Below are 15612 nucleotides of genomic sequence, written 5' to 3'. Positions count from 1 at the left end.
ATCCTCCTATGATGGGGAGAATTTAATATTTTTTAGCTTCGAAAAATGGCTATTACCCAATTTACTCAAAACCAAGACAAGGGATGTTTCCCATTTTAACAGCAGGGTGTGTGGTGCCCCTCATCTTGGATTTGAGTACAAGGCGAGGGCAGAGGTACAGCTGCTGCCCCCCTAATGGCCTCTGCCCTCTCCCACCCACTCCCTACTGTGTCTTGCCTGATCACCCTCTGGCCCAGGGTACAGTGCAGTGTTAGCAGCTTTGGCATGGCTGGTTTGGGACAGGCAAAATCATGTGTTCTCTGCTCTGGCCTGGAGTGAGCTTGGTGCTGGTCAGAGGCAGGAGGTAAGTGGCATGCACTGGGGGTGGGGGGCAGGCAGGAGGAGGGTGGTAATGGTTGGGTTCAGAGGGAAAGGGGGCAGGCACAGAGAGGGGCCAGGCCACTAGACTCCCCTGCCACCCTCCCTTGCTGCTCTGTGCCCTGCCACAGCAGTGGGGAGGGGATGCAAATTTAAGACAACCCTCCAATGATTAGATTCTATACATGGAAAATTATAACAAACTTATAAATGTTGTGATGTGAAACTCGACCTCTATTTTTATCAAAGTCAAGGGCTATGTAAATATCATGATAAATGGTCCTCTTGCGAGATGTTTCTTGAAATAGTTTGAATTTCACAGGCCTTTTAACAAATGCTGTGGAACACAAATTATAGGTCCTAAAAGCATTTGAAAGTTTGAGGCATTCAAATGTCTTCCTCTTACAATTCTCTTTTCTTAAGCTTTGCCTTTTCAACTCTGTATCAAAACTACTTCTAGTGTGTTTGTGCTGTCTGCTTCAAAACCAGTCTGTGCTCATGTCACCCCCTGTCAGCTGTTGGTATAATTAAACATGAAACAATCCATTCTGAGGGGAAAAAATATATTGGAAAGCAGAGTCTGTCTTTACGTGACAAAAAAGCTTATGCTCCCTCCTAGCATCACTTGTGTGGTTTTTTTGACTTATGTGAACTTCACAGCAGTTTCATTTTTATTTTAACAGGGAGTAATAGAAAAAGTGAAGGAAAGTGACAAATTAGTCGCGACCAGTAAAATCACACCACAAGACAAACAGAACATGGTGAAGCGTGTAAGCACCATGGCTTATGCACTACAAGGTAAAATTTGTCCCCTTACTTCAGATTTTGAAAGGCTAAAATAATCTTCAAAGATTTTTTTTTAAGGAAATACTTATGCTGTATTCATTATTATATTTAAAAAACACCACCCCAAAAACCTAGTCATAAAATACTCTTCCTCAGTATTAAAACATTTTTACAAAGGAGGTGAGTTTCCCCTCTCTCTAAAAGGGAGGATAAGGAAATGGAAGCACAGTCAAGGAGTGATGTCTTTTTTAGGGTCACTGCAGGGCAGACACTGAGCTAGAAACGGAACCCAACTCCCCTGAGCCCAAGTTGGATACCCTAGCCACAGGGTCAGAGCAATTTTTTGAGACTCTTGCTAGAGAAATGTGCTCCTCAGTAATGTTCCTTAGCTGCCTAGCAGTGAGAATTTGAGTATGATAAAAAGCAAATGACACTTTAGTTAATACTGAAATACAAGTGTGGATAAGCAAAATAGTACAATTTTGGCAAACCCTCTTTTTAGTTTCAAAGAACAAATAGTAGGGGCTTTTTGTGTAGAAGAATTTTGGGAAATTCCCTATCGAAGGGGGATGGGGGGGACGGACATAAATATTATGTTACAGTATTAGAATACCATTATACTAGTAACTGAGTATGGATTCTTAAGAAGACTTAATGATGCAACCAATTTTGTATTTTAAAAAATTATCCACTCCCTTAATGGAAGGTTAAAGTTCAGTTCTGTCTAGAGTACTTTCAGATTTCCCATCCTCCTCCAACACCACTCTGGGCAAGGCTAGACAAAGCTGCTGCTTAGTTTCATTCTGACCCATATCTTTTAGAAAAGTTGCTGTTTTACCTCTGGAAATAAAATGGAGGCTCTCCTTTTACTGAAGCAGAGGAAAGGGAAGGATTATAAAATAGGATGCATTAGGACCCAGATTCCAGGAAGTATTTAAACATGCATCCTGGATCAACCCTTCATATCAGCTGAGGTTCCATCTTGTTTTATTTTTTGAATGTTTGGGCTCCAGAAGCATACGAGGGAGTTTCCAGCCTTGAATTCCTAACTTGTTCATTTAGGGTCCAGTCCAGCAAGGTATCAGGCACTTGGGGCTGTACACCACTCCTTGACTTCACTGGGATTACTCGTGCTTAGAGTTGTGTGTGTGCTTGGCCAGGGCAGTGTCAGACTCCAAGCCTGAGAGTAATCACTAACAGTTAACAAAGGGAACTTCTGTTAGTATGTTGACCAGGAGGAAATGATGCACAGTTGGGCTTTGAGAAATAACAAAAGTGGTGAAGGGTGGGGGAAAGAAAAGGGGACCTTAGGATACCAAATCTTCCCTCTTCTTCCAGCAGCATTCTGAAAAAACTGTTTTCTATATAACAACTTGGACACAAGCTAGATTTCCTTGTTCTGTGATCCAGTAAGATCTTGCAAGCTAAATAATAGTCAGCCATGGTCTATAGTTGAATGGGAGATCAAGAAACACTAAGATACTGCAAAGGTGTGGAGGAGTTGGTGACATTATTCCTTCTGAGTCCCCCCCCCCCCCCCCAAAAAAAAAAAAAAAAAAACAAACAAACTAGTGTTTCTGTGGAGCATTGAGTAACTCTGGTGGTGGTATAGCATATGAACTAATTAACAAAAATGGCTAATTTTGACTCTTAAGATACTAGATATTAACGCTAACATCCTGGTCAAATTCCAAATCAAGCAGTTGCATTTTGAATAGCATTTTTAAGATGGATACTTTTTTTTGCTTCCTTTACTGAACTGGTGGGCTGCTGTGTACTGCTGCAGAAGCATCAGCTCCCCAGAGATGCCTGCATTTCAATGCTAGATCTCCTGTGTATGCTTTTTACCTAGTGAGAGGCTTAATATGTTTGGAAAAATCACTAGAGGAGTAGGAAGCAGTATTACCCCAAAAATAATGGTAGCAATTGGGTTGAGTGCTGAACTTGTCAAACAGTTAGTAATCCAAATGGAGTGAAACTTGTTCTTGTCAATGAGCATTTTTCTGAGCTAATTAGTGTCCTGGGTTTGATTACAGCTGAGATGAATCACTTCCATAGTAACCGGATTTATGACTACAATAGTGTGATCCGCCTCTACCTGGAGCAGCAGGCACAGTTTTATGAAACGGTAAGGTGCAGCATTTCAATGGCGTTTTCTCAACACATGCTGTGTTGCTGCTTTTATTGGTAAGAAAGACTAGCTGCGGTTAGTACTCCTTTGTGTGCACAACTTTTCTCCTTTTAAAAGCAGATGTTTGAAGGGGAATTTTATATTGGTTAAAGATTCAAGAATAAAGGATAAACTCAAACAACATTACTTATAGATACCATTACAAAAAAAAGATAGCATTTGAAACTTTACTGTATAAAGTTAGACCCAAAATAATTATAAGAGTATTATATTGCTTACAAAGTCAAGCATTTAATATTTGGGCAGTGCAAGAGTTTAAGGCTGACTGCAACCTTAATCTGACCCTTCTTAGGTGCATATTCATTATAATGCAGACCTTAATTACATTAATAACATATTTGGTCCCATGGGACGCAGGCTTCATTCAGTGCATGGGATAGACAAAACATAGTAAGCAGCTATTGTTTTGTTCAATGTGTTGCACCATTCCTTATTTATTGCACACGACTCAAGCCCTACTTCAGTTATAAAATCCTCAGTTTCCTCGCTCTTTTATGGTACTCAACTGAAATAAATGGGGGCTGTGCTTTGAGTACCTGTATGGTACTAAATGCTCTGAAAAATCAGCTCCCAGGTATCTCACCTGAGCACCCAAAATTAGTGGATACTTGTTTAACCTTATCTTTGTGCTTCAGTTCACCATTGGTAAAATGAGGGAAATATTACCCCTTAAGCTACACAACCCCTGTAAGATAATCAAATATTTGAAAATGGGATATCAATGGTTGCAGCAGAAAAGAGACAACAACTGACTAAATAGTCAGGGTTTGAATACTGTGCAGTAAATGAATCTGGGCCACATCTTGAAGTAAGCATAATACTAACTGAATATCCATCTATCCTCTGTACTGAATGGGGCAGGGGGCATATGGGGGAGAAAATATGTGGCTAAAAGGTGTCTGTGATGCACAGGAGGGAGTAATTACAGTTGCAGAAGCATCTTAATTCAGGCATTTCCTAACTGAGTGCTTTGACTCTATTCTTTTGATGGATTTTGGGGTGAGATTGGAATTTCCAATGTGTTTGGAGAGGCAGGCTGAAAAACATTCCAACACGTGATGTCGTAGTAGTGCAATCTGCATGGGCTTATCAGCAGGATGGGAACTCTTATCTCCACCACACCAGGACTCCATTAGTTCAAGTGACAAAGTCTGTCAGTTGGTAGTAGCAGGCTACCATTCACTATGAGGATCAGCACTAAAGGGTGACATGCTTTCTGCCAGTGGGTTTTGCAAATATACCTTGAACAGCAGCTGGGGAATGATGAGGCTTGGGTCCCTGGAGTGCACTGGACACACTTCTGCCTGTTTGGGCTTTTTCCCCCTTTCTGCCATGTCCCTTCCACTCCCTTGTTTCCTTGTCCCAATCTTAATCATTTTGCCCAGCACCCCTAGTTCCTCTGACTGCTTGTCCAGTCTCTATCAACATCCCTTCATCCCCATTGGCTACCAGTCCTAATCTCCTCATCTCTATCTGCCCCCTCCCAGTTCAATTAAAACAGCCCAGCTGTTTTCAGTCCCTGCACCCCATCTTTTTGTCAAATTTGTCTCTTCTTCCCCTGTTCCTGTTCCTTCCCCTCCACTGGTTCTCAGCCACTGTTTATCTCTGGCCTCCGCTCCCTTTCCCCACCATATCTACTCATTTAATCTCTGAACTTCTCCAGTGTCTCCATCACCTCCCAGGTCAGCCCCCTTCCAGTCTCCCTCCCCTTTCTCTCCCAGATTTACTCCTTTCCCTCCCACATCCAGTTTTTGCCCTGTCTGAGTTTTGGTTGGAGCAGCTCTTTCCCCCAGGTTGTCTGAGCACACTAATGGATAAGTGCAAGTGTTAATCCTGGCTGTGCATCTTAATGGGAGCTGCTACTGGAGCTGTAAGAGGCTTGAACAGGTACATAGAAGGCTAAATCTTCAGCAACTTTTAGCTGTTAAATTCTCTCTTCGCTGAGCATGTGCAAACTGTTATAAGCCTTTTACAGGTTCACAAGTTTGCCACATTTGGACAACTTGTCTTGAGGTTGACAGAATGCACAGGGATTAAATTTCTAGTCTTTTCTCCAAAGCAAGAGCTTTTAAAAGAAACAGTTGCCAGAATTAAGCATGGGCAGAGCAATATTTTGTATGTCTTAGGCCATTCCTAAGAACAAAGCATTTTGGCCACAATATTCAAGAAAAAAATCACCTTGAGATGGCAACATGGAAAATTTCAGCCCAAGCAGTTAAAATTTGCCAAAGTTGCATGTAATTTAAAAAAAAAATGTGCTACATTAGAGACTTGGGTAGTTCTAATGATGGGCAATACTAGCAAGACTTTGAACCTAGGGAAACGAAAAGTGAAAGCACAAAGTAAACCAGCATTTTAACAGGACCCCACCTCTACATGTGGTTGTGGTGCCCCCTTGTGGTCACTTTCATCCTGCTTCTCACTCTATCCAGGGAACTGCCCTATTCCTGCCTGCCCCACCTTTGACGGTAAATTTGTATTTGAGAGGCTGTCCTCAGAAACCAGAGTGGACCTAGAGGTGCTTCACTATTGCCATGTTCATCACCAGGCTAACCCAATCTTTTAGCTCTAACCCTCAAACAGGGCATTTCCCTCTATAGTTGGCCAGCTCACTCTTTAATCAAGTGCTAGGTCCTTCCTCTAGGCTCCTTTTTAACAGTCCTTGCAGTCTGTGCTCACTCAGGGCCTGCAGCTCTTAACAGTCTTCAGTTAACTACTACTCGCAGTGCCTTCCCTGGGCACCCACAGTGGCCTCCCTACTCCCTTCACCCACTCCCATGCCTCATGGCAACAACGAGCATAAGCCCAACTTCTTGTGAGATTCCTGCTTCCCCACAGAGCTCCTTCTCCCAAGATTTACTGGGAGATCTACTTGGGTCCCTTCTGACCCTACATCTGTGAATCTATGATTGGAGCGAGAGTGAATCTCTAGCCTAGGAGCCAGACTTATACCCAGTCACTTGACCCCTTCTCACTCAACACAGCACAGGTGGTGCCAGGGCCAGGTTAACACGTAGGCAAAGTAGGCCCATGCTGAGGGCCCTGAGCTCCAGGGGGGGTCCTTCCCTCTGCAGCAGCAGCGCAAGTGGCTGTCTGCCTCCCTTCCCTTCTCCCCTCTGCTGGCCTTGCTGCTGCAGCAGCTGATTGCCAGCAGTGGCTCTGAGCCCTGTTTCCCACAGGCAGCAGCACCGAGGTTGGGAGGGGGGTCTCAACTGGCACAGGGCTCACAAGTTTGTTTGCCTACAGCTTACTAAAGGGTTAATCCGGCCCATGGCAGTGTTAATTATCTAAATTGGCAATTGGGCATTCAGCTGTTTGCAGTTTGCAAGCTGGGACCCTGTAGCCCTTTAACTCTGCTCCTTGCACCTGCTACCCATTGCAGCTTCATAGTACTGTTTCTGCTTCATAAACAGGGGTTAGGAGCACTTACAAGCAGGAACTGGGAGGTTGGATATAAAAGGAAAAGTGTAGGTGGGACCATAGGAGAATCCTGTGAACTTAACCCTGCAGTGTAAACCCGAGAGATGCTTATTATTAAGGTTTGCTGTAGGTTCTGAGTTATGGGAGATTTTTATTGAGAATAAGATGTGCACAGATTTCCTGAAGTCTCGGTGTGTCCAAAACTGGTCATTGTGCCTTCAAAATCAGTAGAGCTGTCCTGACCAAAAAATGTACTGATTTTTAACCTCTGGCATGTCCACGTTACAGCTTCCCTCCTTTGCATGGTTCTATCAGAGAAAGTGTCAGTAATAACACTACACATCTTCTATCAATGTGACTCTATACTGGGACAGCTGTGATAGGGTGTAGAGTGCTGTGTGATTAGCAAAAACTGTGCATTTGGCCAAAACTGGAAAACCAAATTAACAGAAAAAACATGAGGAACTAAATGTCACATACTTCTAAGGGGTGCACAAGTTCGACTACAGCATTGGAAAATCTTTCTTGTATATGTTCATCTCCCTTAAGGTCCCTTTCCAGTCCAAGAGGTGAAAAATCTTTTGTTTAAATGAGAATTGGATTGCAAGAGTTAGTGGCAGGTGGTCAACCCATTGGTTATCATACAATAACATATGTAATTTAACTGGCAGCTGAATGCGTAATGTTTTGTATACATGCTTACTGCCCTCTAGAAACAGTCACCTGCTTTTTAACCCTTAACCTTAAACTCAGAGCAGCAGTTTGTGTCTAGAAGACTATCCCAAATGAGTTGATTGCTTCATGAAACCCAGGTACATTTAAACATGTCAGTATCCATAAACATGCACTGATGTAACTCCTGGATATAAGGAAGCATTCAAGAACCTTAATCTTACGATGTGTTAATGCAAATAGCATCCACACTTGTTAGTTGGCACCCAAGATCATCTTAGCCCAAAGAGTAAACTTCTTCAAATGGTAAAATTTAATTTCCTTGATGGAGTTTAAGGTGTATCACTCCCTGGGCAATTGAGAATTGTCCAAATGCTAAAGAAAAATATAGTTACAGAATGTGTTTGTAAAGCATTTGAAAAAAATCTGGTTGCCTCTAGTCATGTAACTGCTCTTTAGGTGATCAGCCTGAACTTATAAAATTAAAACACACAGTTCAATAACACAAAATCTTCTTTAAATTAGTTATTTTTGTGGTGTGCCTCACTTTGATATTCCTTCTCCCTGTTTTAAGTTATTTTTAAGAAAAAATTCTTGCAAACAACTGCAAATAACACTGAAGTTCTCTAGGTTCTCTCATTATCTAAAAGGCAAATTTGAAGCCAACACAGAGATCTAAGTATCTGTAAACAGGAAGCGAGTAGGAGGTCAGCCTTCCTGCAAAGCAGAAATAAAGCATTAGGATATTGTGGAAAGCTTACAAGCTAATGAATTTAAGAAAATTCCCAGCGCCATACGACACGCTTGGATTTGGGAGGATGTCCAAAGAGGTCTTGGGTGTCTGTTATAGTTCTCCTCCGCAGTACATACAGTATGTTGAATACTAGAAAGCATCAGAAAAGGAATATTGCTAGTGGCTTGGTTCTGTTGACTGAGGGGAAGAACTCTGTTAGGTTTGGTCTCTACCAGCCTTTTTCTTCTAGTCTCAGTCTTTTAGACATGTTGTAGCACCCCTCGTTAGTAAGTGAGTTTGTAGATTTCATAGACATTAGGGTTGGAAGGAACCTCATAAGATCATCAGGTCTAGCCCCCTGCCTGAGGGGCAGGAAGTCAGCTGGGGTCAAAGGATCCCAGCAAGATAAATGTCCAAATGTTTCTTGAAAGTGTCCAGAGTAGGGGCTTGCACCACCTCTGATGGGAGTGTGTTCCAGGCCTTTGGGGCTCTGACAGTAAAGAAGGTTTTCCTCATGTCCAGCCTAAAATGGTCTTGCAGGCGTTTGTGACCATTGGGGCTTGTCATCCCCTGGGGTGCTCTGGTGAATAGGCATTCCCCCAGGTCTTTGCGCACACCTCTTGTGTACTTACAGGCTGCCACCAAGTCACCCTTGAGCCTGCACTTCTTCAGGCTGAAGAAGTCCCATAGCTTGCAGCCGCTCTTCATAAGGCCTGTTCTTTTGCCTTCTGATCATGTGTGTGGCTCTCCTCTGGACTCTTTCAAGCTTCTCCATGTCCTTCCTAAATTGTGGAGCCCAGAATTGGATGCAATACTCCAGCTGTGGCCTCACCAAGGCAGAGTACAGCAGGAGGATGACATCCTGGGTCTTGCTTGAGAAGCATCGGTCGATGCAAGCCAGAGTTTTTTGTTTGCTTTGCCAGCTGTGGTATCTCATAGGTGGCACTTACTCATCTTGTGGTCGGTCAGTCATGACCCCCAAGTCTCTTTCAGTCCTGGTGCTAATGAGTGTAGCATTGCCGAGCCTATAAGTTTGATGCGGGTTTTTATTCCTGAGGTGAAGCACCTTGCATTTCTCTGTATTGAATGCCATCAGGCTTTCATCTGCCCACCTTGCAAGCCTGTGGCGGTCAGCCCAGATCACCAGCCTGTCTTCAAGTGTGGACACTCTAACCCAAAGTTTGGTGTCGTCACTGAACTTCACCAGTCCGCTTTTGACACCAGTGTCCAGATCGTTTATCAAGACATTAAAGAGTACAGGCCCGAGAACAGCCTTGGGGGACTCCACTAGTCACTGAGTGCCATGTTGATTCAGTTCTGTCAACTACCACTCTCTGGGTCTGACCTCAGAGCCAGTTCCCCAGCCATCAGACTGTGGAGTAGTTGAGTCTGCAGTTGCCCGATTTTTCCATGAGGACGTCATGGGACACCAGATCAAAGGCTTTTTAAAAGTCCAAATATATGACATCAACCTCTTCCCTTTTGTCCAAGTGATATGTTACTTGGTCATAGAAGGAAATGAGATCGCGTGTTGGCTATCCCTCAGAATGTTGCCTTCTGTTAGCCTGTCAAGACTGGTTTCTTTGATAGATCTTTTTCAAAATCTTCCCAGGGCTTGAGGTCAAACTGATTGGCCTGTAGTTTCCCAGGTTGTCTTTCCTCCCTTTCTTGAAGATGGGCACCACATTGGCCCTCTTCAGGTACTTTGCCCGAGTGCCATGAGTTCTCAAATATCCTCGCCAGTTTCTTTAACACTCTTGGGTGCAACCTATCTGGACCGGCTGATTTATGGGGGCCCAGCCTCTCAAGATGCTCCCTCACAAGATCCATGCTAATGGTAGGCATATATTCATCTTCCCCCTGGTCATCCTGCATCATGTTCACCAGGGTGGTCCCTTTGAGCTGGTGAAAAACTGACGCAAAGTAATCATTAAGCAGATGGGGTTTTTCCTGGGTGTCAGTAGTCAGCTGCCCCAGCTGGTTTAGCAGGCATCCAATGTTACCTTTGTTTTTCTTTCAACTCCCCACATATCTGAAGAAGGACTTTTTATTGTCCTTGATTCATGTAGCCAGATGGAGTTCAGCTGCAGCCTTGGCTTTCCTAGTTTGCTCCGTGCAGGTGCAAACCAGTGCAGTATACTCTGCCTTAGTGGTGTTTCCTGTCTTCCATCCATTATACACCTCTCTTTTTAGATGTAGGAGGTCCATGAGTTCCCTGTTGAGTCAAGGGGGTTGTTGAGCCCTTTTACCACCTTTCCTATGGGGGGGGGATGGATTCCCCTTGTGCCTGTAGGATCACTTCCTTAAGGAGCAGCCACTCATCATGAATTACCCTTCCTGTGAAATCATGGCCTCTTGGCCTCAAGAACAAGCCTCCTGAGCTTAGGAAAATCAGTTTTCCTAAAATCAAGGACTACTGCATTACTGGCTGACTTGCCAGCTTTGCGATGGATAGTGAATGTGATCAGCTCATGGTCACTGTCACCCAGCGTCCCTTCGATTCTTAGGTCGCTGATTAGATCATCCCCTTTGGCCAGTACCAGGTCCAGCAGTGCCTTGCCTCTTGTCAGCCTGTATACTTCTTGGGACAGGTAGAACTCATCCATACATGTAAGGAAGCTTTGTGACCAGTCGGATTTGGCCAGGTGCTCATCCCATGAGATGTCCGGGTAGTTGAAGCCCCCCATGATGACCATGCACCAAGAGCATGTAGCCTCGGCCAGTTCCCTGGCAAATTGTTGGTCAAGCACCTGTTCCTGGTTTGGAGATCTGTAGTAGACTCCTACCATTGTATCCCCTTGGCCACATTCCCCTCATATTCTAACCCAAAGGGTCTCCAGTTGTCTTCCCTAGGTGCCAATCTCAGCTTTTAGGGACATGTAGCTCTCCTTCACATGGAGCGCTACACCCCCGCCCTTTTTTTTGTTTAAGCTGATAAGACTTTAGGTATCGAGGAGCCAAAGGATGGTATAACTTAAAGTGCATACTTAACTGTCTCCTGATACTCTTCTTTCATTTCTATCTTGCAGCCCATCTGAGTGAGCTTTCTAAGTAATGAGGTGATGGGACCATGAGAAATTGTAGTATCTCTTCTCTGCCTTTTGACTTAGATTAAATGTGTAGTTCCTGTGCTTTGGAGAGAGGTCCCAAGAAGTTTGCGTTTAAATTGAACTTTTTCATTCTGCCCCTGTGAGTCTGACCCAGAATCGTTATAGTAAAATCAAGTTTAAAACTCTTTAGAATCTAAGAAATTAAAAATGTGGAAGATAAGAAAGAGAAGCTGAATTAGTGGGTTATGGACTCTTTTAGTAGCCATTAGTGGGTAGTGACCAGCAGTTGTTCCTATCTAGATGGGATCAGTGGGTTTTGTGGAGTATGTCAACTAAGTTATCTTCTCTGGACACCTGCATCTTCAGAAGCATCACTTCAGCTAGAACTAATGGGTAGTGTTCTTGGCAGAACAACACTAATGTATCTTGTAAATTGAATTATCTCTTGCAACTGAAACATGTTACTTGAACACAAAGTTGAGACATGTTGATATGGCATTATAGGAAGCTTGCACTGCCATTGCCCATTAGTGGTGGGCTCCAAGGTCATTCATATTAAATCTATGCTAATTACAAAATTGATTCTGATGAAGGGGTGAGTGAAAGCATTGCATCCACCCAAAGTTTTCATAGTTATTTTAATAACTAAAGAATGACTGTGTTGAATTCTTTAGAGCTTTAAAAAAAGACTGTGAAAACCAGGTAATCTCAAATATGTAAAATAGTCATGTTACTGATGTGCTTTTTTTATTTTTTCTTTGCAGATTGCACAAAAGCTGAGGCAGGCACTCGGCCGTTTTCCAGTGATGTAGGAATAAGCAGGGGTGGATGATGAAGAACCTTCCGAAGTGCTTTTTCTGGTTTTGGGGGGCAACACCAATAAAAGCTTGATAGTCTTTGCCATCCCAAGCAAACAATCTGAGTTGCAAAAAAAGTGAAAACTTTAACATGTTTACTTCATCAGCCTAAATGCATCTGAAGCTTAGGTTATTTTTACCTTGAATGCCTTCCCTCAAAGCCTTCTTGTGCTGGAAGGTGCTGTCACGTTTAGGAATTGATATTGTCAAACTAGTCTGTTGCCATGGACTACATTCAGACTTGCAGGTTATCATAAGTTCTTCCAATTTATTCTTACTCAGTGTCAGATGATTAGGTATTTTAAAAACAGGCAAGCAGATAAGGCTGAAAAGTGACCTAATAAAAACCTGCCCTTTGGTATTTTTTTCCAGCTACTAAGTAAAGTCTATATATGTTTTACAGCTACACATTCAAGATAACCTCTTGAATGTTCTGTTCAGTGATCTTTTTAATCATAGGTGCAGCATATAATCGGTGGCATGCAGTTTCCATAACTGGCAAAATGATAGTTCACTCCCTTTCCCATAATCACTTAATATTCTGTTCTTGTGGCACAAAGCTTCAGAGTTTGAGAGTGTTTAGTGCTCTCTCTTTCTCACTTCCGGGTCAAGCACTGTGCAAGAAAACTTTAATTAAGGAAAGAGCCATTCCAGGAAGCTGGAAAAATCTTCTTTAATACCAGCATTCTGACACCCCCTCAAATATTATGCAGCCATACACTGGTGCTTCTCAGTGCCATGTAATGGCCATCTTCCCTCTTTGCCCTCTCAGGAGTCTAAGGGTATTGGCAAAGTATCACTTCTGACCCAGGGTGGTAGACAGCCCAAAATTACTGCCAACTCAGGTCTTCACATAGTAGCATGAAGTGCTACTTGCTCCATTTCAGCTTTAATAAAAGGAAACCTAATTTAATCTGTAGCAGCTAAAAGGAAGAGTTTCTTGTGTAAACTAAAAAGTGACCTTTGAGGTGTTGAATAAAATTGGAATTTGTGTGGCAAATAATTTATTAAAAATAGGACTGTAGTTGTAAATGACGTATAGTGTTCAGAGCACAGAAGTGGTTGCATGAAGTCATTTTTCTTGACTGCCAAAATGCTACTAAAAGTCTGGACTTTAGGAAAAACAGCTTGGTGTGGTTACCAGATGGTAATTCACGTAATGCCACAAACAAGCAAGGATGCCAAAACACAGCTTTTGTTAAAATTTTCCCTTAAATTATTCCTTAAATTGTTTATGTTAATTTTACCCACAAAGCCATTCTAAGTGACGGGTACATTACGTTGATTCTATAGTTGCCTTACTTTATTGTGCATTGCTGTTTCTGTGTCCTTACATTTTTCTTTTTTTTTTTTTTTTTAAATAAAGAAAAATCTGGGTCTGTCTAATATAAAACCAAAAGAAAAAAAAAAAAGCTAGGTCTGAGTCCAGATACTTGTCATAGGTTTATTTCTTATTTTATAAACTCTGTTTTCCCTGCTAATTTAGTTCTCTTCCAAATTCCATAGAGCAGTGTTGTGGTACAGCCATTTAAATATGTACAAATTGTAAAGAATGTGTATAAATATTTTACACCAAATGTAAGATCTTGCCTGCATGTCGAAGCAGCTTATAAAATAAATTGTTACCGTGTGTACAGTAAATTCTGAAAGCACTTTTTCAAGCCAACATTTTTCCAGCATTTTTATGTTCACTTTTTGGTAATGAAAAGCTCTTTGTAACTGACTCTTAGCTGGGGATTTCTTTTTACTGAGCCTTCAGCTGATCCTGATGCACTAAGTTACAGGTTCTGCATCTTTAATAGATGGCTTTGGAATCTAAGCATTAGATGTTCATTCCCAGTGCAGGGAAACTATGTCAGTAGCAACTATGTCAGACATATAACATTCTTTGAAATGAGCAAATCTGTTTAACTTCTAGAAAATGAAGGCCTTTAAACTGATAATAAACACTTATGTATACCCATTTAAGACTATATATTTTCTTTGAGAAGATCCTATTGCTGCTAAAGAGGAAGATGCTGTGTGAGGTACAAGTGTGAGTCCTCCTGCATTGCTTGGTTTTATCGGATGAGAGCTTGGCCAGCAAAGCAACAAAAACTTGGTTTCTACCATAAAAAGGGTAGGCAGGTAGGCAGTTATAATGCAAAATTATGCTGCCCGTAAACAAATCCTGCCCATAAATGAACATCATAAATCTTCTGCCTGTAATCAAACATCATAAATTTTCACTGTTTAAGACAGTGGTCCTCAAGCTGTGAACCCTTTCTGGTGGACTATAAATAGAAAAGAAATTGGAGCACTGAGCTGGGGTATTAATGAATCTCTAAAAGTGAGTTGACCATAAAATTTAAATGTTAGAAGATCCTTGGCTTAATTAGTTAAATGGGGGGGAAAGAAGACCTTTTAGGTTCACAGATTTGGAGAGGACATCAGGGAAAGTTCTAGTAGTTTTGCATTTGCAACATGGAAACTTGCCATCTGTGACCAAGGAAGCATAATGAGCAGTGCATTTATGTGCAGTCATTGCATACTTTATGAAGTAGGATGCCTATAGAAATATCAGAATGCCATAAACAAGAATTTCCTGGCATGATATGCTTTCTCATTAAAGAAACATTCAAATATTGACACTGGGTTCTCTCAGCTCCATTTATCTCAAATTCTGAAGCAGTTTCCTAAAAGAAGCTAAATACTTTGGGAGTGAGTCTGAATAATAAAAGCTGGTAATAAATCTAATAGACATACTGACTGAGCAAAATAGCCTCTCTCTCTCTTCCCTCCCCCTGACCACTGTTGCTTTTGTAGGAAAAATATACAGGAAATGTGAAGGTGGTTTCTTTTGAGTCCAGCAGCCGTTTGTTTGCAGTGATACTTCTAACAGGAAAAAGTACTCTGGATGTGAACTTCTACAGTCCATTTCATAAACCAATCCTGTGCTTTGAAATAATGTCCTAAAATGTTAAAATTAGCCAGTAATCACTTCTCTCTTACACCTGCAGACACACACCCTCTGTCCCTTCCACCTTCCCTTAAAACAGAACGTAATGGATGCCAAACTGAGATTGCTTATGAATTAGTCCTAGCATTTTAAAAGACTTCTCTTCCAAGGTAAATTCTGTTGAAACATTTTTTTCAGCAGAGGTAGAAAGACAACTTGGTTTCACAGTGGTAAATGTAGGTCTTGCTGGAGTATTGATTTAATAAAAGCATTGGTCAGCACAAGCATTAATCAATGTATATACAACTCATAAAGGCTTTGCTGGAGCATTGACCAAAGCAGGTCTGACCAAAGACTGACCTTGCACCCAGGAGAGTCTGACTGAAAGGTGTGGGCCATAGCTGAAGAAGTGTCTTTTGAAGTTGGTTGTTACAAACTTCTGAAAAAGTTGATTGAATGATTGATAAGACTGATGCCGGAGAGTTCAGAACATTCGCACACAAAAATAACGAAAGGGATGAGGATGACAGTAACTCTAAGATGTTGAGATTTGTTATGTAGATAACTGATGTAAACAGAATTTCCTGATCCATAAATAGGGATCTGTT

General features: G+C 42.0%; 1 protein-coding gene across 7 annotated transcripts in view; it reads left to right on the top strand.

Moving 5' to 3' along the window:
* SNX9 (sorting nexin 9) overlaps positions 1-13732 on the top strand; it is a 67870-nt gene extending 54138 nt beyond the window's left edge. For all 7 annotated transcript variants that reach the window (XM_025202656.1, XM_025202655.1, XM_025202654.1 and 4 more), the window contains 3 exons: positions 1041-1155; positions 3180-3271; positions 11974-13732. In XM_025202656.1, the coding sequence (XP_025058441.1) occupies positions 1041-1155; positions 3180-3271; positions 11974-12021 (255 nt within the window). In that variant the 3' untranslated portion in view covers positions 12022-13732. The remainder of the gene's footprint in view (positions 1-1040; positions 1156-3179; positions 3272-11973) is intronic.
* The last annotated feature ends 1880 nt before the right edge of the window (positions 13733-15612 follow it).

The sequence above is a fragment of the Alligator sinensis genome, unplaced genomic scaffold, assembly GCF_000455745.1.
Source record: "Alligator sinensis unplaced genomic scaffold, ASM45574v1 scaffold331_1, whole genome shotgun sequence".
Classification (NCBI taxonomy): Eukaryota; Metazoa; Chordata; order Crocodylia; family Alligatoridae; genus Alligator; species Alligator sinensis.
Note: the sequence above shows the minus strand (reverse complement) of the source record. Positions and strands in the feature narration are given on the sequence as shown.